Genomic DNA, 20816 nt, shown 5'->3' with positions numbered 1-20816 from the left:
TGATGATTGGAAAGGACATGAAACCAGATAAGCATATAAATAAGATGTTCGGAGAAACCTACAACTTATTGAGAGCAATCAAAGTGGCATTTACTTATATGGATGAAGAAATGATAAGGAAAATACTAACTACACTAATAAGACCAAAACTTGAGTATGCAGCATCACTTTGGACCCCCAGTACCAAAAAGAATATTAAGAAACTAGAAAGATTACAAAGAGCGACAACCAGACTAGCACCAACACTCGCCGAACTAACATATGAGCAAAGACTATCCAAATTGAACCTACCAACTCTGGAACAAAGAAGAGAAAGAGGAGATTTGCTAACTATCTACAGAATAATGAAAGGAATGGAAGTTTTAGACAGGAATGACCTATTAGTGTGGGAAAACGGTAAAACAAGAGGACACGGGAAAAAAATTGAAAAAGGATAGTTATAGAAAAAACTTGAAAAGGAACAGTTTCTCACACAGAGCGATAAATACATGGAACAAATTAGGCAACAAAACAGTATGTGCTAACACTATACAAGATTTTAAGATAAAACTTGATGCGGAGAGATACAAAGATGGGTCACCACGAGCATAGCTCCCCTCCCATATATTACAACTAGGTAAATACACACACACACACACTGATGGATAAACTATGCAAGACAATTGACTTCTCACTCAAAGAGGGAAAGGTATCACAAGATTGGAAAGATGCAAACATAGTACCAATATATAAAGGAGGAAATAGGGAAGAGCCTACAAACTTCAGACTGGTATCCCTTACAAGCACCGTAGCAAAAATATGTGAAAAGGTCATCGGGAACAAATGGACCAAACACTTGGAAGAAACCAAAATAACAAACCCCAAAAAATTTGGCTTTAGAAGTAGAAGATTGTGCATCACAAACTTAATCTGCTTTTACTCGAGATTAATTGAGATAATACAAGAAAGATATGGATAGGCAGATTGCACCTTCTTAGATTTGCAGAAGGCTTTCGACAAAGTATCTCAAAAAATTAATAAGAAAAATTTAAATAATAGGAGGAATTCAAGGCAAGCAGTTGGAATGGATGAAGGATTTCTTAACTGGGAGAAAAATGAGAGTAGTACTTAGAGAGAAAAATTCAAACTGGGAAGATGTGAAAAGTGGCATCTCCCAAGGCTCTGTTTTGGCTCCTTTAATGTTTGCCATATACATAAATGATATGGATGAGGGAGTGAATTGTTGCATGAACTTTTTTGCTGACGATGCCAAATTGCTCAAGAGAGTAAGAACAGAAGATTGCAGATTGCTGCAAGATGACCTGGACAAAATATGGGAATGGAGTCAGAGATATGAGATGTACTTCAACATTGAAAAATGTAGCATAATGGAATATGGAAAAAGTGAAAATAGAGTTTCGGGACAATATAAAATTGGAAACAAAGAAGTCAAAAAAAGTTGACTTGGAAAGGGAACGAGGAGTAATCATCTCAAGTGACTTGACACCTGATGAACATGTCAGTAAATTATTTGGAGAGACGTATAACTTATTAAGATCGATGAAAGTGGCCTTTTACTACATAGATGAGATGGTTAAAAAATAGTTGTTACACTGATAAGACCGAAATTAGAATATGCTGTAACAATGTGGGCACCTAACACAAAGAAGAAGAACATAAGACAATTAGAAAGAATCCAAAGAGCCACAACAAAAGTGGCACCTACACTGTCAAATTTGACATATGAACAAAGATTAGAGAAATTACATTTGTCAACACTAGAACAAAGAAGGGAAAGAGGCAATTTGTTGACCATTTTCAGAATTATGAAAGGGATGGAAATTCTCGATAGAGACGACTTATTAAATTGGGACAGAAGAGCAATAAGAGGACACGAAAAGAAACCAAAGAAAGACAGTCACAGAAGAGACCTGAAAAAAAAAGCTTCCCACATAGAGTGATCAATGTCTGGAACAAACTGAACAGAGAAATAGTGAATGCCAGAACTATACACAATTTTAAGAATGAGATATGAAAACGGGTCACTATGAGCATAGCTCTCGTCCCGTAAAATACAACTAGGTAAATAAATACACACACACATACAATTTGTTGAGATCAATAAAGGTGGCCTTTATATACCTGGATAAGGAAATTATTAAGAAAATATTACAAACACTGATAAGGCCAAAACTGGAATATGCAGTGCTGATATGGTCACCCAGTACAAAAAAGAATACAAGAAAATTAGAAAGAATACAAAGAGCAATGACAAAGATGGCCCCAACACTTTCAAACCTGACATATGAATAAAGACTGGCTGAAATGGAATTGCCGACCCAGGAACAAAGAAGAGAACTAGGGGACCTACTAACCATCTACAGAATTATGAAAGGAAAAGAATGCCTTGATAGAGAGGACTTATTAAAGTGGGACAGAGGAAAAACAAGAGGATATGCAATGAAACTCAAAAAGGATAACTACAGAAGAGACCTGAAAAAGAACAGCTTCCCACACAGAGTGATAGATATATGGAACAAATTGGATGAAAAAATAGTGTGTGTAAACACAATACAAGAATTTAAGAACAAACTTGATCTTGCGAGATATAAAAAATGGGTCACCACAAGCATAGCTCCCCTTCCCGTATAATACAACTAGGTAAATGCACACATTTACACATGCAAGCACACACACAATTGGAATATGCAGCATCATTATGAACACCTAGTACAAAAACAACAGTTATGGTATGTCCTGTCCCTTCCCTGTTAGACAGATTCCCCTTGTATCCAAGGTCTCATTGAATTCATTCCTCCAACCCATTCTTGCTCTTCCCCTCAAGTTCATTCCACCTACCTCTACCTTCCACACAGTTTGCTATTCTTTATTTTCTCATGGATTAATGACAGGCACCTGCATGTGGTGGTCCTGCAAGATGGAGAGCAAAGCTGTCCATTTTCAAAACCAGTTAACCTCCTCACTTTCATCGGGAGGTACAACTCTGTGGGTGTAGCACTGGGTCTCCGGATTAGGTCCAAGACCAACTTGAGTTGTTTTTCCTACACTTTTTCATACATAAAGAACTGACATTTGATGACTGCTCTCCTATCTTTGGACTATTAACATAGAAACAATCCCATGCTGATGGAACATGGACAACAGTTCTAAGTTTCTTCCCAGAGAGATCTGTGGGAGTTTCTGAGGACCTTTGCTAGCCACTGTGAGGCTGGGGATGAAATTCAAGGCAGTGTTTGATTGACGTATTTCTCACTCATTTTTCCCATGTTCCCAAACCTATCTCCCAGCTCTATCACAGCTGCTCCCTCCCTCATCTCATTTTTTGCAATATCCATCCTTGTACATGCATAGACCAAAGGCTTTTTTCCCCCCTTATAAGGGAGGTAGCTAAAAAACCAAGGCATAAAAACCACTTCCACCCATTCCATCCCTATCACACACTACTCCCCTCCAGCCTCTTCCCTCTCTCTTACTCTTGGCTCCTGGATGACGGGTCATCCCTTCACCCTGTCCTCTGCCCTGGGTCAGAAGCAGTGTCTCAAGTCACCGCACATCCACAGCAAGGCAGCTTCATTAAATCGGTGACTCCCCCCCCCCCCCTCTGTCCCCTCGTGCAGAAAAGGAGAAGATGGGGAGAAATCCCTTCAGGCTGCATCAAATTTTTCTCGCACATACTCCCTCACCCCCCATCCCCCACCCATTCCACCTCATGCATCACATCATCCATATACAACCATTCTTCATTAACCCATGTCTTCTGTCCTCTCCCATCCTTCCTCAACAGACATTCCCCTTTTCCACAAAGCCCCTTTCACCCCATCCATCCATCTCATCCTAGGTTGCATCTCCAGGTTTGCCATTTTTGGTGTTGAAATTTATTATCCACTTTTTAGCACCAGGCATAACCTGTCGAGATGTTTTAGTAACTTGCCATCCTTCTTCTTTTCATTCATCTTATCATCCGTTCATCATGTTATTTTCATAGATTAAAAACACTACAGGTGCTAGTGCCAAACTTTGCAGGGTTGGTGGTCCCTGCTCTCCATCCTGACACTTTATTCTTAATCACTGTCCTCATGTGGATGTGCTCTGTCTTGCTGCATTGCTTCTGACCCAGGGCAGTGGGCAGGATACAGGGATGACCCATCATCCATGAGGAGCTAAGATGAGAGGGAGGAAAGGGTGGTGGGTGGGAGTGGGTACCTGCCTTTTGACTTGGTTACCTCCCTTATAAGGTGGGAAAGCCTTGGTATACAGGTAGACTGTCCACATGTACCCACAATGCAGAAAATTTTTCATCCATTCTAGTAGTTTACCTCTTAGCCCTCCAAAATGTTCAAATTTTCACAGGCATTGATTGTAAGGTACTTTATCAAAGGCCTGTAGATCTAGGTACACTGACCATACACACAATCCATCTAGCCCTCTCTTGCAACACAACTTGCAAGTTGAAATGTTTGACACGTTCTTTCAGATCTGAAGCCAAACTGTGTGTTTGTGTGTGTATCCAAATTCCTTATAGTGCTCCTGATCTTAATTTTCATGTGGATTTGTTCATCCTTTTCCAACTAGGAAAGAATGAGTAATTCACCACTTTGTGTTAGCAGTAAAGTTAGATCATGTTTTATACATACAATTAGGATTTGTAGAAAAGAGGATCTGTTTTGACTTAATTAACTGTTTCAGGTTTACATGGCAGTGTTGCAAGCAGCCTGGCCAGCAGTATGAACAGCACAGGAAGCAACAGTATAAGTAAAGGTGTCAGTTTACAGACAGCCAGTCAGTCCTTGCCCTCTCGAGCAAAACCTCAGAGAGCAAGAATACCACAGTCTTCTAAGGTTTGTTAGCACTGCACAAGTTATAAGAAATACTGTATTGTCATTTGGGTTACTTTCTTGTCGTGTTGCACAAAATCATTACAATTGTGATACATTGCAGATTCCATTGTCAGCGGTAGAAATGCCAGAGGATGCTATGGCAGCATTAGATATGCAGTTCAGTGGCCTAGAATTTGGCACAGAAACATTTGACTTCACGTCAGATGTCAAGACCTCTAGTAGTGCTTCAGGGTTAGGATCATCCAGTGCGCCTGTAGTGGTTGTTAGTAACAGAGATCCTGCTGCAACACAATCACAGGTTGCCAAAGACCTGACTGCATCAACTCTGGCATCTTCTCTATCTCAGTCCCAAAAGGTATTTGTACTTGTACTGATGGGAACTTAATAGTTTAAGCTTTTACATCAAATAGTTGTAAGGTGAATACTGGGTAGGAATACTCATTTATATAGAAATTTCCATACCCACCCCCCACTGTCATCAGTAGCAGTGACAGTATTGTCTTGCTTCATGTGTGCAAGGCCAACCTGCAGGTTTGTAGAATTGGAATGGAATTGGTTTGTTGTATTTTTGTCCAGAGTGGAGCCATGATGAGAGAGAATTTCACTATTCAACATAACACCAAAGGTATCCCCCATATAAGGGTGATGGTGTCAGCCCCTCAGGGCTGCAACACCAGTTGGAGGTGTACATATGCATTCAAAAATCAAAACCCATCCCATAGAATAGGACATCAGTCAGTTGTTGCCTTGAGTTTCACTGACTGGAAACCTACAGCAGCTAGGATTGGACCTTATACCTCCCATTGATCTCTGTGGGAATCAATCATTGCCTTCAGTTTCATTAAGTAGAAAACTTGCATCCCCATAGTGGCTCGTAATGGTCCTGAGAACATCCCACAGATCTCGTTGGGAAAAAAATGGACTATTGTCTACATTGTGTTAGTGTGTCACTGGCTGAAACTTAGGGGAGGAGAGCAGTTGTTCTCCATATGTGAAAAAGTGGAAGAAATATAGTTGAAGGTGATAAAAAGATATCTTGTGCCCAGTTCGGAGACCAAGTGGTCCCTGATGGAGATGAGGGTGTTAATTGGTTTTGAAAATGGGCAGTTTTGCTGTCCATCTTGCAGGACCACCACATGCAGGTACCTGTTCTTGGCCCCTTCTATAGCAAATAAATCCTTGATGCCACTTGACTGCAAGCAAGACCTAGGGCAACACAGATTGGTTGACTGACTTTCATCAGTCAACTATACATCGGTATATAAACCTGTCATCACTTACCAGCAGAGCCACTAATTCTCTTCTTCTCATTCCTCCTTCTCCTCTTCTTCCTCTTCATCCCCTTCCTCTCCTCTTCACATTTAGCATTTCCACCAGACTCTGAAATTCTTAATTTGCTTTCCCTTTCTGTATAGATTGCTCACTGCAAACATCTCCATTTATTTCACAAGCATATACCAGTTTCCCCCATCCATCTCTCTTCTCTCTTTTTCTCTATTTCACCTCTCTTTCTCTTCTCTCTCCTTTCTTCTCTTTCTCTCTCACCTCTTCTCTTCCTCTCATCTCCCTTTCTTTATCTTCTTACTCATCATTCTCACTCTTTCATGTCTCCACTCTCACTCTTTCCAATCTCTTTCTTCACTTTATCTTCTCTGTCTGTCTCTTTCCACTCTCCATTTTCTCATCTCTATCCTCTCTCTATGTCTGGGAGATAGGGTTGATGAAAGAGTATTAGGATGGTTTGGACACATGGAAAGAATGAGTGAAGAAAGATCAGTAAAAAAGGTGTGGAAGGCAGAGGTGGAAGGAGTGAAAATGAGGGGGGTGTCCTAGGATGAGATGGATGGATGGGGTGAAAGGGGCATTACAAAAAAGAGGAATGTCTGTTGAGGAAGGACAGGAGAGGACAGAAGATAGGGGTGAATGGAGAAGGGTACAATTGCTAATATATTCCCCAAGTAATTTCTTCTTGTAACACTTCTCATTTCACCCAGACATTTATACATGTACTACATCAGAACTATCATTCTTAGGGTGAAGGATGTTTTATTTGTTCCCCAGTTGTTGCAGGTTTCCAGTAAGATAAATCTAAGGCAACAGGTAAGATAAGATCTCCTACTACTTAGCTTTTTAAATTTACAATCTATCCAAGACTTGAGTACTGGCAAATGTTGCACCATAATGTGGCTGAATTGAAAACAAGTGTTTATGGCCCATATGTATTGTTAATCAATAATTTAAGTATTAGAAGCAAATTCATTCCTATTTTCATATTATGCATATGTGTATACAAGTGGCTTTTCCCCTCTTGTAAATAGAATTAACTTCTTTTTATGTATGAGGGGATGGAGAGGGGGGGGTCATTAATGAAGTGAAGTAGCCTTGCTGTAGATGAGCTGTGTCCTGCTACATTGCTTCTGACCCAGGGCAGTGGGCAGGATACAGGAATGATCCATCATCCATGAGCAAAGATGAGAGGGAGGAAAGGATGGTGGATGAAAGTGGAATGGATATATATGCCTTTTGACTTTGCTATCTCCCTGGTCAGGGGGGGGGGAAGCCCTTGGTATATAGATGATGAACTTGTGGCCAAATCAGAGCTTACTTTGACTCGTTTTGTGGTAGAAGAGTACAAAAGGGGGCCTAGTCACCCCACTTTGGCTCATTTCAATTGTATTTCACAAAATGCATGGGAATATGGTGGTGGCATTTTTATTCCCCACCACAGGAGCATTAGAAAAGATGTACTAGGAGTAGTACCAGAGAGTTGAGAATAGAAAGTGTAAGTTAAAAAATGTCTCCATGTTCTTTTATGAGTGGAAATTTATCTCCAAATAGGAGTCATGAAGTCACCCTCTTCCTCTCATAAATTCACATTGCTATTACCTAGTTACTCCCCTGTTCCCCACCTAATCTCAGTTAATGCCCTCCCATACATTTTACAGTTATACTGAACACTGATCCTTCTAAAACAACTAAGTACTTGCATTCATATTTGTCCCAATTTACTTTGTGTAGTGGAATTATACATATACTCCTCCAATCCTTAGGTATACTTCCTTCCCATATGTGAATTTATTATTATTTACTATTTACCTGTTTGTTTATTATTTAACTATACCTATGCATTTATTTTATTATTTTTTACTTGATTATTGTTTTTATTTATTTACTTGTTTATTTATCATTATTATAATTTTTTTCGCATCTGACCTTGATATGGACCAAAAGGTCTGTCGGCATGCTCTGCCTTTGTAATCCTTTGTACATTTAACAGTTTTATCAACCATCCCTCTAGATCTGTTCCCATCTTTGGCAGACATTCCACATTACTACCATCCAATCCACGTGTTTTACCAGTTTTCATGTCTTTCAGTGCCCTCTGTATCCCCTCTTTTGCTGTAATCAATTCATTCCCATCTCACATCACAGTTGTTCTTCTGGTATTTTCCATGTTGCCATAGGGTCATTCCATATGAAACCTACCAATGACTTATAACTCATTGTCACAGATTTTGATGAAATTTGGTGTGCAAGTAGAACTCGGTGAGACAAATTGATTGAGACTAGTCTCACGTTTCTATCTTTTATAGAACCAGAATTATGGTTTCCGACAATTTTGAGAAAAATCGAAATTTTGAAGGTACGGCCTAATTTCAGACATGCATAACTTTGTTAGTTTTTGTCGTAGAATATTCGTTCATATGTCATTGTAAAGCTAATGAGTAGTTCTGCAACTTTTATTCTATTCATTTTTTACCTATGAGGTCAAATAAAAAAGTACCATTTGACCTTGACCTTTGACCTTGAATAACAAAAAACACGCCATCTTCGATTTTTTTCATTTTTTGTACAAATATTCACCATCATCTTAATAACCTTCATGCCAAATTTGATAGTGGGACATACAGGGGATCAGAAGTTACAGGCACTTAAATAACTATAGGTATAAAAAATTTTTGGTATTTTTTTATATGTATTATTTTTAGAAATTCAAATCTCGGTTATTTTTAATCATAAAATGTTCACTAACATACCATTTTAAAGCTGATGATTAGCTCTACAACGTTTATTCTATGCACTTTTTACCTTCAAGGTCAAATAAAAAAGTTGTGAACGACCACTGACCTTGAAAAATTTAAAATGCCGTCATTTTGTGTTTTATTGTTTGTAAATTGTAATTCTACTTGATTCGCCTCCTCTTCCTCTCTTAATTTCTTTCCAAAACATCTTTTTATTACTTTCAAAATTTTCTGTCATACTCCTACCCCATTTCACATCTGCTCTCCTCTTTGCCTCCTTTACCTTTTGCTTTACTTCTCTTTTCTTTTCTTTGTACCTCTCATATGACTCCCCTGTCCTCTTTTGTAACCAATCTGTGAATGCTCGCTTCTTCTCTTCTACAACCTTCTTTGTTTCCTCATCCCACCATTCACTACCCTTTCTTCTATTTCCCCCTGTCCTTCTTGTTCCACACACCATCCTTGCACACTTTAAGACTCCCTCCTTGAACCATCCCCATTCCTCCTCCACACCCATCTCTGCTCTATCCTTTACTCCCTCCCACTCCTCCTTCAGCTTCTTTTCGTACTCCTTCTCCTTTTCCTTTTCATTCAAGGAGTTCACTCTAAGAACCTCCCTACCTTTTGTCCCTTTCCTCCTTCTCCATCTATCCTCCACTCTCAACTTACCTTCCACCAAAAAATGATCTGATATTCCCCCACCCTCTCCCCTTAGCACATGTACATCCTTAACTCTTCCTATCATAATCCTATTTACCACTACATAATCCATTAGCGCTCTATCTACCACCCTTCCCTCCACCACCCTCTCCCATGTGTACTTATGCTTGACTTTCTTCCGAAACACTGTATTTGCTATCATCAACTCTCTTTCTAGACACATTTCCACCATCAACTCTCCACTACGATTCTTTCCTGGAACTCCACACTTCCCAACCACTCCATCGATTGGACCATTTCCCACTCTAGCATTAAGGTCTCCCAGTACTATTACATTGACATTTCTTCCTAAACTCTCTATGCACTCATTTAAATCTATCCAAAAGGCCTCCCTTTCTTCTACACTCTTCTCACTGCCCGGCCCATATGCACTTACAAAGACCCACATCTCCTTTCCCAGTTTCACCTTCATCCACATTATCCTTGAGGAAACCTCCTTCCACTCCACTACCCCTTTACCTATCTCCTCACTTACAAGAATAGCCACCCCTTCCCTCCCTCGCCCTCTCTTCACTCCTGATAACCTCCCACTTACACTCCCAAACATACACTCACCCTTCCCTTTCAACTTAGTTTCACTCAAAGCCAACACATCCAACTTTCTTCTCACAAGTAGGGAAGAAAAGGTAAAAGGTACAGATGGAGAGTTGATAATGGAAGAGATGGCAGTGAGGGGAAGATGGGCAGAATATTTTAGGGAGTTGCTAAATGTGAAGGAGGATAGGGAAGGAAAGATAGCTGCAGTGGGAAATACGAAGAAAATGAGAGTGATGAGTGAGGAGAACGGAGGAGAAATAAGGAAGGATGAGGTGAAGGCAGTTGTAAAGATGATGAAAGCAGGTAAGGCACCTGGTCTGGATGGATGTCATGCAGAATGTCTGAAAAAAGGAGGTTCAGTGATGGTGGACTGGTTGGTGAGATTATTTAATGTTTGCTGGAGAGAGGGTAAAGTACCGGAGGACTGGAGTAGTGCCTGTATAGTTCCTCTTTACAAGGGAAAAGGGGACAAGTGTGAATGTAGTAATTTCAGAGGGATTAGCCTGTTGAGTGTAGTAGGGAAGGCTTATGGGAGAATCTTAATTGAGAGGATTAGGAGAGGAACAGAAGGAGTAATTGGTGAGGAACAGTGTGGATTTAGGACGGGTAGAGGTTGTGTAGATCAGATCTTTGTGGTAAGACAGATATGTGAGAAAGCTATAGGAAAGGGGAAAGATGTTTTTTGGGCTTTTATGGATCTGGAAAAGGCTTATGATAGGGTAGACAGAAAGGCACTGTGGGAGGTTATGCAGATTTATGGGATAGGAGGAAAGCTTTTGGGAGCTGTCAAGAGTTTTTATGTGAGTAGTAGAGCATGTGTTAGGATTGGAAATGGAGAGAGTGAGTGGTTTGAAGTAAAGGTGGGACTTCGTCAAGGATGCGTTATGTCGCCCTGGCTGTTCAACTTATACATGGATGGGGTGGTGCGAGAGGTGAATGCTAGGGTAGTGAGTCAGGGATTGGAGATGGTTAAAGAAAATGGAGAAAAGTGGGATGTGAGCCAGCTGTTGTTTGCGGACGACACTGCGCTTGTGGCAGGGTCAGAGGAGGGATTGAGGAAGCTGGTGGCAGAGTTTGGGAGAGTATGTGATAGAAGAAAGCTAAAGATAAATGTGGGTAAAAGTAAGGTGATGAGATGTACAAGGGGTGAAAGTGGCAGTAGACTGGAAGTGAACATTAAGGGAGAGCGACTGGAGGAAGTGGATAGTTTTAGATACTTGGGTGCAAGTGTAGCAGGAAAAGGTGGAGTGAAGGTGGAGGTAGAATGTAGATTGAGAGAAGCGAGTAAATGCCTTGGTGGTTTAAAGAGTGTAATGAGAAATAGACATTTGGGAATGGATGCGAAGAGGAGACTGTATGAAGGAGTGATTGTGCCAACAGCACTGTATGGGGCAGAAACGTGGAACATAAGAGAAGAAGAGAGAAGGAGTTTGAATGTGTTTGAGATGAGGTGTCTGAGAAGTATGGTGGGGGTTACTAGGCTAGATAGAGTGAGAAATGAGGAGGTGAGGAGGAGAACAGGGGTGAAAAAGGATTTGGGAGAGAGGGTTGATGAAAGAATATTAGGATGGTTTGGACACATGGAAAGAATGAGTGAAGAAAGACTAGTAAAAGAGGTATGGAAGGCAGATGTGGAGGGAGTGAACATGAGGGGACGTCCTAGGATGAGGTGGATGGATGGGGTGAAGGGGGCTTTGGGGAAGAGGGGAATGTCTGTTGAGGAAGGAAGGGAGAGGACGGAAGACAGAGGTGAGTGGAGAATGGTTGTATATGGATGATGTTGTGACGACATGAGGAGGAATAGGCGGGGGGGTGGGGGGTGGGGTAGTATGTGTGAGTAAATTTTGACGCAGCCCGAAGGGATTTCTCCCCGTCCTCTCCTTATATGCAAAGGGGGACGGAGAGGGGGGGTCGCCGATTAAATGAAGCGGCCTTGCTGTGGATGTACTGTGTCTTGCGACACTGCTTCTGACCCAGGGCGGTGGGCAGGGTTCAGGGATGACCCGTCATCCAAGAGGTGCTCAGATGAGAGGAAGGGTGGGAGGGGTGTGGAGTGTATTTAGGGATGAAATGGGTGGGAGTGTTTTTATGCCTTTCCTTTTGTGGCTACCTCCCTTGGAAGGGTGAAAAAGCCTTGGTATATGTATGTATGTATGTAAATTGTAATTCTACCTAATTAATTTTACACTAAATACCTGACTATTTAAAACTTATCATACTATTAAAGTATCATACTCATGACTGAGCATGTCTGCTATGGTCCATGGTGGCAAAGCCACTACCAAATTGTACACAATTTGGTATCCCCATCGCCTAAGGGGCCACCCCTGATAGCTCAGCAGAAAAAGCCACAGGTCCCTCCACCCACCCTGGATTTTAATGATTATTAAGATAATTTTTCATTTAATAATTCAGATGCTTTTTTAATTTCTTTATCAGAGAGATTGTATGTTCTTCCTGTTGCAGTTTGTGGATCTACAATGCTTAAAATGTCCTTCTCTGGTACAATTAAAATATCTGGTATTCGTGGATATTTGAAAGAAGGAGAAGGTCCATTAGGTTCCAAAAATGTTAGTTTTACTTCCATTAAATCTGAATATGTTTCTAGGACACATGCCAAATACCATTTTTGGTCATACATTGCTGTCACAAATCCTTTGATTTCTTCAAATATGAAATTGGTCTGTTTACGTATTCTTACGGTTTTATCATCAGTGCTATTTGATACAAATTTTACTTTGAGTTCTGACAGAGATGTTGGAACAAAGCTATGCAGTTTCTGAGTGCCTGGTATTGTGCAAGCGATGTTAAATCTTTCTTCCAGTAATGTTTTTTCTTTAGACCATTCTTCTTGAGAGGCATATAAAAAATGTATGCCTGGAATGTTTTCTTTTCCAAATTCATAGAGTTGTCTTGGTGTCATGATTTGGTTGTTGTAGGCTCTCTGCAGACTAGCTTTTGCTGCTAATCTTTTAATAGTTCCACCCAACCCATCACATGGTCCTTTGCCATGTGAAGTGGCAAAAAAATGCCATTCTGCTTTCATATCAAAGTCCTTTTCATGATGACACAAGTTTATGAAATTTTTAAAATTTTTATACTGGGAGGCAGCACCATCTGAAAAATAAATCAATTTATTTATTTCTCCAGGAATTTTTGTTTTCAAAATTTCTATAACTTTTTTTTGAAATAAATGTACTGCAATGGTGTCGTGGTGTAAACAATCAGAAATAATTACAGCATTTAGATGTTTAAGCTCTTCCTCATCTTTATAATAGCATACAAAGGGGTGTAATGTAGCTTGTGCATTATTCCAATGAAACCCCTGAGCTGCATCTTGTAAAATGAATGAGTAATTTTCAGCAAAATCTGCCAAAATCAACATTTCTCCATCACCTAATGTTCTCTTTTTCTCAGCGCAAAATTGCGATTGATGCTTTGCAATATAATCATGCCGTTTCAATAATTTAAGATTAGAACAAAATTCTTCAATAAACTCATTTACAGATTTACTGATGGTTTCTAATGTTGTTCGATCTGTAGAAATCCACCTTTTATATGAAATGTCATCAATCATGTGTTTTTCAAAAATTGTCTCTAAATATTCAGCAAAATTATTCGAGAGAGAGTTGCAATCAGAACACTGATGAAAAAAACAGTCAATTGACTTTTCATTGCAAGTAGTAGCAGCTAAGCAACTAGTGTAATCACTCAAATGAATCTCTTCACCTTCTGTACAACAAGAAAGCCCGGATCCTACTATCATCAGCTTAATATTCTGGTGGATGGTGCATACACATACACTATGTGTTCCAGCTCCGCCTGCCAATATGCATTCCTTTGGCCTAAGTTCTGCAAATTTTGAAAACCCTACCTTTAAGGAAGGATGTTTTGTTTTCAATAATTTGTATGCTTCCCTGAGGTTACAAAGAATTAGATGTTTCTGTTCTTGTACCTTAAATCCTCCTTTCCTGACAGATTTATAATCTTTCTTTCCTGGCATAATCCTACTTATTTCCTCAGATTTGTAGAAATGTAAGATAATGTTTTCAGTTTCTTTTGAGAAAGTTGGTAATCTTTTGTTTGGGAGAGCCATGAAACCTTTTTCTTTTACTAAGTTTTTTGCTTGTCTAGCCATATATTGGGTCACCTTGAACTCTTCCTGGATTTTTGATCTGCTCCAGCTTTTTGGAAGAACAGTCAAAATCTGGAGTTTTTCTGAACGTTTTTCTGTTGTATTAAATTTTTCTTTTAGCTGAATAACAATTTCTTCATCTGCATTTGTAACGTGAGAGGCAGATGCTGTTGTATGGTCTTTTGATGTTGATGGTGCTGAACCAATTTGTAATTTACTGCAAATATTATCTTGGATTTTCTTGGCTTTTTCTTCCTTATAGTAAATTCCTTTTTCAAGTCTTTGTTTTTTTACTGGTGACTCTCCAATGATTGATAGAGACTCATTAAGTGCTTTCAGGTCAGTATCTTTGTCAACAAAAACATCATCTTCCGACCTTTTATCTGAAGAAGATGATGATTCATTATCTGTTGTTTCAGGGACTGTTGCTGGTTCATTTTCTATTTCAGTAGTTTGTAATTCTCGACTTCTTTTCGTAATTTCTTTCCTGCATTTGTCACAAATATAATAACCTTCTGTAAGGTTAAATGCAATGTTCTTTGCCACAAAGTCTTCTGACATTTGCCGATTTCCTTTCTTATTAGGATCATCATGAAGGTTGATAGGATTACAACACACTTTCTTGAATTTAAAACTTCTTCCAAGCATTTTTAAACTTATTTCTGTTGGTGGGTAAATATTTTATCTGTAAAAAGGATATAAAAAAAATTTAGATATACAAAATATTAGATATTTTATTTATAAATATTATATTTTATTTATTTAATATTAGATAAAAAAATTAGATATACAAATCCTATACACAAGCAGTTTGTATACCTGGATATTGAATACAATAAGGTAAGTAGTGAAGTTTTGTACCCCACAAAAAAAAGTTTTTGTAAGGTTAGACAACTTTTTTATTTGACCTTTTAGGTAGAAAATGCATAGAATGAAAGATGTAGAGCTAATCATCAGCTTTAAAATGGTATATTAGTGAACGTTTTGTGATGAAAAATAACCGAGATATGAATTTTTTGAAATAATACAGATCAAAAAATACCAAAATTTTCTTATACCTATAGTTATTTAAGTGCCTGTAACTTCTGATCCCATGAATGTCCCACTATGAAATTTGGCATGAAGGTTATTAAGATGATGGTGAATATTTGTACAAAAAATGAAAAAAATCGAAGATGGCGTGTTTTTTGTTATTCAAGGTCAAAGGTCAAGGTCAAATGGAACTTTTTTATTTGACCTCATAGGTAAAATATGAATAGAATAAAAGTTGCAGAGCTACTCATTAGCTTTACAATGACATATGAACGAATGTTCTACGACAAAAACTAACAAAGTTATGCATGTTTGAAATTAGGCCGTACCTTCAAAATTTAGATTTTTCTCAATTTCCGGAAGCCATAATTCTGGTTCTATAAAAGATAGAAAACGTGAGACTAATCTCAATCAATTTGCCTTACCGAGTTCTACATGCATACCGAATTTCATAAAAATCGGTGACGGTGAGGTTCAAATTTGCAAAAAAATTGGTAGGTTTCATATGGATTTACCCCATATTTAAGGACATATAGTCTTGGCCAAATGAGTAGTCACAGACTACTCATGTAGGGGATATAATATCACCCATGTCGAAATGGTTCTATATTTGGAGAGACAAGTAGTATATGTTGTTGTTGTTGTTGTTGTCGTTCCCTAGACTGTCTGTCCGAGCAGTCCCGTCTCCCCAAGGAAGGCCACAGCCGAAACTGGGTTTTCCCACAAATCCTTTATAGAGTTTATGTTGTGTTGTTTGCGTGCATGATTGTGTATAATGCAGTCTTCCATTATGTGTTGTATGGTATGGGGTGAAGTGTTACATCCTGGGCAGCTGTTCACAACAAGGTCCTGGAGCTGCAACGTCTACGTCGTGGGACCACCCCCCAACCCCAAGAGTTGGGGGCCAATCAGCAGCAACTACCCCTGGCCATCAGCTCTACGCAGATGGCACCGATCCCCAAGGAGGAGCTACGCCTACCTGGGGGAGTACCAGTAGTATATGTTGGCAGGTATGGTATGTATCTGATTAAAACACTGCTGATACAAGGAAATTGCCGATGTTGATGTTTGAAGGAAGTATTCAGTGATGTGTGAAGAAATACAAAGGTGATAGTAAGGACCTGTTTGAATGTGCATTTCCTGGCCATGTATGTGTGTATATATATTTACACACACACACACACCAACGACCTTTTCCCCCTTACAAGGGAAGTAGCCAAAAAACAAAACCATAAAATCCACTCCCATTCCATCCCCACACACTCCACGCCTATTCAGCCCCCTCCATCCTTCTTATCTTGGCTCCTGGACGATGGATCATCTATGTAGTCAGGAAAATATCACCAAAGACACATCTGTCTATCAAAGTGCCTCTTCCTCCTCATAAGGGAGATTGTCAGCCAAGGCTTGTACCCACCTCTACAGATCCCACTTCTATCCATCACACATTTGTGTCTCTTTCGTCTTAACTCGATATAAATGAAGGGTCGTCTCTGTCCCTTGCCCACTGTCTGGGTCAGAACCAATGCAGCAAAATAGAGCACATCCTTTGGAGATAATTTTTTTCCTTTTTTCCTATATGGCCACAAACTGCATATTCAGGCATGTTCATGTTGCCATGGTCTTTTTAGCACTGATTTGCCACAATACTCACTACAGATGCTAATTTCCAACTGAGTGTTGCTATCATTGCTGAATGGGAAGGGGATAGATCCCACATTTGCCAATATGAACTACTTGTCCAAATTTAACACCACCCTTAACATAGGATGATATTTTTTCTGCAACATGAGTTGACAGTGACTACTCTCTTGGCTGAGACTATTTAATTTAAATTTGGTTATTTATTCCAACATTGCTTTAACCCCTTCCATACAATGATGCCTGTGTAGGCGTGATGGGGTGCAAGTGGGTAAATAAGGATGCCGACGTTGGTGTCTTGATTATATTTATTTTGTAGTTGTGGCTGAGTGACCCCCAAATTCTGTTGAAGTGGCCTGATCATATTTTCTGTGATTATTAATATTCAGAGTGAAAGAGAATGAGTCATACAGCTGTAACTTTATATTCTAAAATGGGAGTATTGTGATGCATCATTGTACTTCAGGCAGCTGATACTACCTGCGAGAATTTGACTTGTGTTGAAGTTGAGTGTTGTGAAGTGTTGTAAAACATTGGTTTACAACATTTGCTAGGAAATTACTGTTACAGCCTGATTTCTTTTATAATGTTAATAATTGACAGTTGTTGCCTCAAGTGTCACTGACAAGAAACCTGTGGCCTTATAGTGGGTGGCAGCTGTCCTTGGGCCCTCCCATAGATCTCTCAGGGAAGAAACTGTGTACTTCTGTCTATGTTGTATTAATGTGGGGCAGTTTATATTTATATAAGAATTTATGTTGATTCTGTAGCTTGTGGGAAATCAAGTGACTGACTTGATGAAAATAATAATTGTTGCCTTGAGTTTTACTGACAGGAAACCCACAGCCCCACAGCATAGGAGGAAAAGTGTTGGGATGTATTAGAGCTTGGATCAGTGACAGAAAACAGTGGGTCACTATAAATGGGGTAAAATCCAGGTGGGGGGTTGTTTGTAGTGGGGTCCCCCAGGGCTCAGTTTTGGGTCCCTTATTGTTCATTATGTACATGAATAACTTGGATAGTGGGATTAATAGTGATGTTAGTAAGTTTGTGGATGACAAATGCCAAGATTCTGACACTTATTCTCCAGACTGGGGCCAAGATCTCTGTCAACTTAAGCTGTATTTGTTACAATTTTTCACATATAGAGTGAGAGCAGACACTTGGTGACTGCTTCCCTCCTGACACCACTTTTGGCTGGTGACATAGAAACAGTCTTATACAAATACAACAGTCCAAAGTCTCTTCCTAGAGAGGGCCCAAGGAACATTGCCAGGCACTGTGGGGCTGCAGGTCTTCCACTTAGTAAAATATGAAGCAACCATTGATTAAGTGGTTGATTGGTTATAGTTAAGGACTTTCTATGTCACCAATTTGTAGTAGTAGGATGGAAAGAGAAGTAACTAGTTGTAAGCTTGCCGTATGTGCAACAATGGAGAAAATATAAAGTTGATAAGAGATCTCAAACCTGATCTGGAAATCAAGTTTCAAGGGACTGCTCTTCAAAGTGGAGATAAGGATGTTTACAGGTTTTAAAGATGGGTGACAGAGAAGTGATTCTTTCCAACCATCTTGGAGGACCTCCACTTGTAGGTAGCCATCATTTGTTCATCTAATCGAGAAGAAAATCGGATAAACTTCCACTGGTTTCACGCTTTCTGAAATTATTTGAAAGTGTCCTTAAAACCTAATTTTAATATCCAGTAATAATCAGTTCAGGCTAATTATAATATATATATATTATTATAAAGAATTAAAGTAAACATTTTTGTATGCTTGTGATATACTAATAACTGCTCATGTAATTAACACCCATCTCTTATTACTACATTGCTTGCTTGTTACTTAGTGTCACTAAGTGCCTTTGCTTGTTGTTTATACCTAACCATAGACACAAACATTAATGGGATATGCAAGCAAAAGATTGCATGTGCATTCATCTTTATTGTGGTTTCACAACCTCTGTACAAAATGATAGGAAACAAATTCATCAGAGGTGAAAGACTGATTTAGTGCCATTCCTTCATACTTAGCCATTCATTATTAGAACTTGAACAGTTGAATATGATGGCTAGAATGCATTACTATGAGAAACAGAAATACAGTATATACAAGTGTGTTGGATTCTTAAGATTATTATTTCTGTCTCCTCTCTCCTCTTTTCTATCTAGCCCTTTTTCTCTTTATTCCACTCTTCTTCTGTCCATTTCCTCTCTTTTCTCTATTTCCTCCTTTCTTTTCTGTTTCCTTTTTTCCTTTCTGTTTCCTTTTTTCTTTTCTGTTTCCTCTTTTTTTCTCTCTATTTTCTCTTTCCCTCTCCCTCTCTCCCCCTCTTCCCCTCTTTCTTCCCCTCTTTCTTCCCCTCTTTCTTTCCCTCTTTCTTTCCCTCTTTCTTTCCCTCTTTCTCTCCCTCTCTCTCCCTCCCTCTCTCCCTCCCTCTCTCCCTCTCTCTCTCTCCCTCTCTCTCTCCCTATCTCTCCCCCTCTCTCTCTCTCTCTCTCTGTCTCTCTCTCTCTCTCTCTCTCCCCCCATCTCTCTTTCTCTCCTTCTCTCCCTCCTGCATCTCACTCCCTCCCTTCTCTCTCTCTCCTTCTCTCCCTCCTGCATCTCACTCCCCCCCTTCTCTCTCTCTCTCTCTCTCTCTCTCTCTCTCTCTCTCTCTCTCTCTCTCCATCTCACTCCCCCATCTCTTTCTCTCTCTCTCTTCTCTTTTGATGCCTCTTTCCAATTCTCTCTTTTATTCTCATTTCTCCCACCCTTTTCATTTGTTCTCCCCTTTTTCCTTTTTCTCATTTTGCTCTACTTTCCTTGTTTGTTCTTGTTGTCCCTCACCTCTTTTCTCTGTTTCTTCTCTTTCCGCCCTTTCCTCCTTTCTCTCATATCTTTGCTCTCTTTCACTTCACTCCTTTCTCCACACATTTCTCTTCACTTTCTTCTCATGTCTCTTCACTCCTCCATTTGTCACTTTTCTCTTCCTCTCTCCACACACACTGTATTTCTCTCATTTTTTCTCTCTCTCTCTCCTCACTTTCCTTCCTTTATTCCATCCTTCCCTCCTTTCCTTTCCTTCCTTCCTCCTTCCTTCCATTCATCCCTCCTTCCTTCCCTCCTTCCTTCCATTCATCCATCCAACCATCTTTTTCTCCCTCTTTCCTCCCTCCTTCCCCCCCTCCTAACAGTAACAATTTTTCCTATTTCAGTAATAGTAGTTCCCCCATATACCTGTTACTAAACTAGATGGGCAATTTAATCTTAAGTAGTGGCACTTCACCTGTAACCTGTGCCTGGGGTTTTCATAGTACCCAGTTTATTTACCGTGTCTTTGCAGTAAGGTCCCAGGATAAGTCTTTTACATATATAGAAATAGCTGAAGAGGCACCCTGGCTAGTGTTTGCCCGTGTAAACTTGAAATGTTTGTCGTTTTGCTGCCGCTAACACTTAGTATGCCCTTCTTGCAGCTTGGACCTGAGCCTATTCCATACCCTCCCTCCCAAACGAGTGAACGCAAGCCTTCCTCCTCCTCCTCCTCCTCCTCCTCTGCCGGGGCCTACACCAGCCAGCGAGGGGGGCCCACTAATGCAACGCCTCTGTCTGATCTGGCTTCAGCAGCGTCCGTTTCGAAAAGCGAGAGTGGTGGTGGAGGTGGTAGTGGTAGTGGTGGTGGCAGCTCAGGGGGTCTTGGGAGCCTAGTTGGGTCATCAGCCTATCAGTCCTCCTACAGCAGTTCCAAGCCCCCCTCCTCCTTCCCCTCACCACCCTCTGCACCCTACGCACAGACTCCCTCACAGGTAAAGGGCCACTGCGCAGCCATGGAGATCAAATTAGTAGTGCTGATTTATAGATGCCAGTAGTCAAATCTAAGGGCAGTATTGTATATTTAGAAGTAAAACA

At 39.9% G+C, this 20816-nt stretch overlaps 1 protein-coding gene across 4 annotated transcripts in view; it reads left to right on the top strand.

Moving 5' to 3' along the window:
* The window catches only part of lig (ubiquitin-associated protein-like lingerer), a 94488-nt gene that overhangs the window by 38325 nt on the left and 35347 nt on the right, over positions 1–20816 (top strand). For 3 of the 4 annotated variants that reach the window (XM_076210967.1, XM_076210968.1, XM_076210966.1), the window contains exons 6-8: positions 4687–4838; positions 4939–5193; positions 20384–20713. In XM_076210967.1, the coding sequence (XP_076067082.1) occupies positions 4687–4838; positions 4939–5193; positions 20384–20713 (737 nt within the window). The remainder of the gene's footprint in view (positions 1–4686; positions 4839–4938; positions 5194–20383; positions 20714–20816) is intronic. The other variant, XM_076210969.1, reaches the window with a different exon arrangement.

This window comes from Oratosquilla oratoria, chromosome 28 (genome assembly GCF_046742065.1).
Source record: "Oratosquilla oratoria isolate Oo_2021 chromosome 28, ASM4674206v1, whole genome shotgun sequence".
In the NCBI taxonomy this organism is placed as follows: Eukaryota; Metazoa; Arthropoda; class Malacostraca; order Stomatopoda; family Squillidae; genus Oratosquilla; species Oratosquilla oratoria.
Note: the sequence above shows the minus strand (reverse complement) of the source record. Positions and strands in the feature narration are given on the sequence as shown.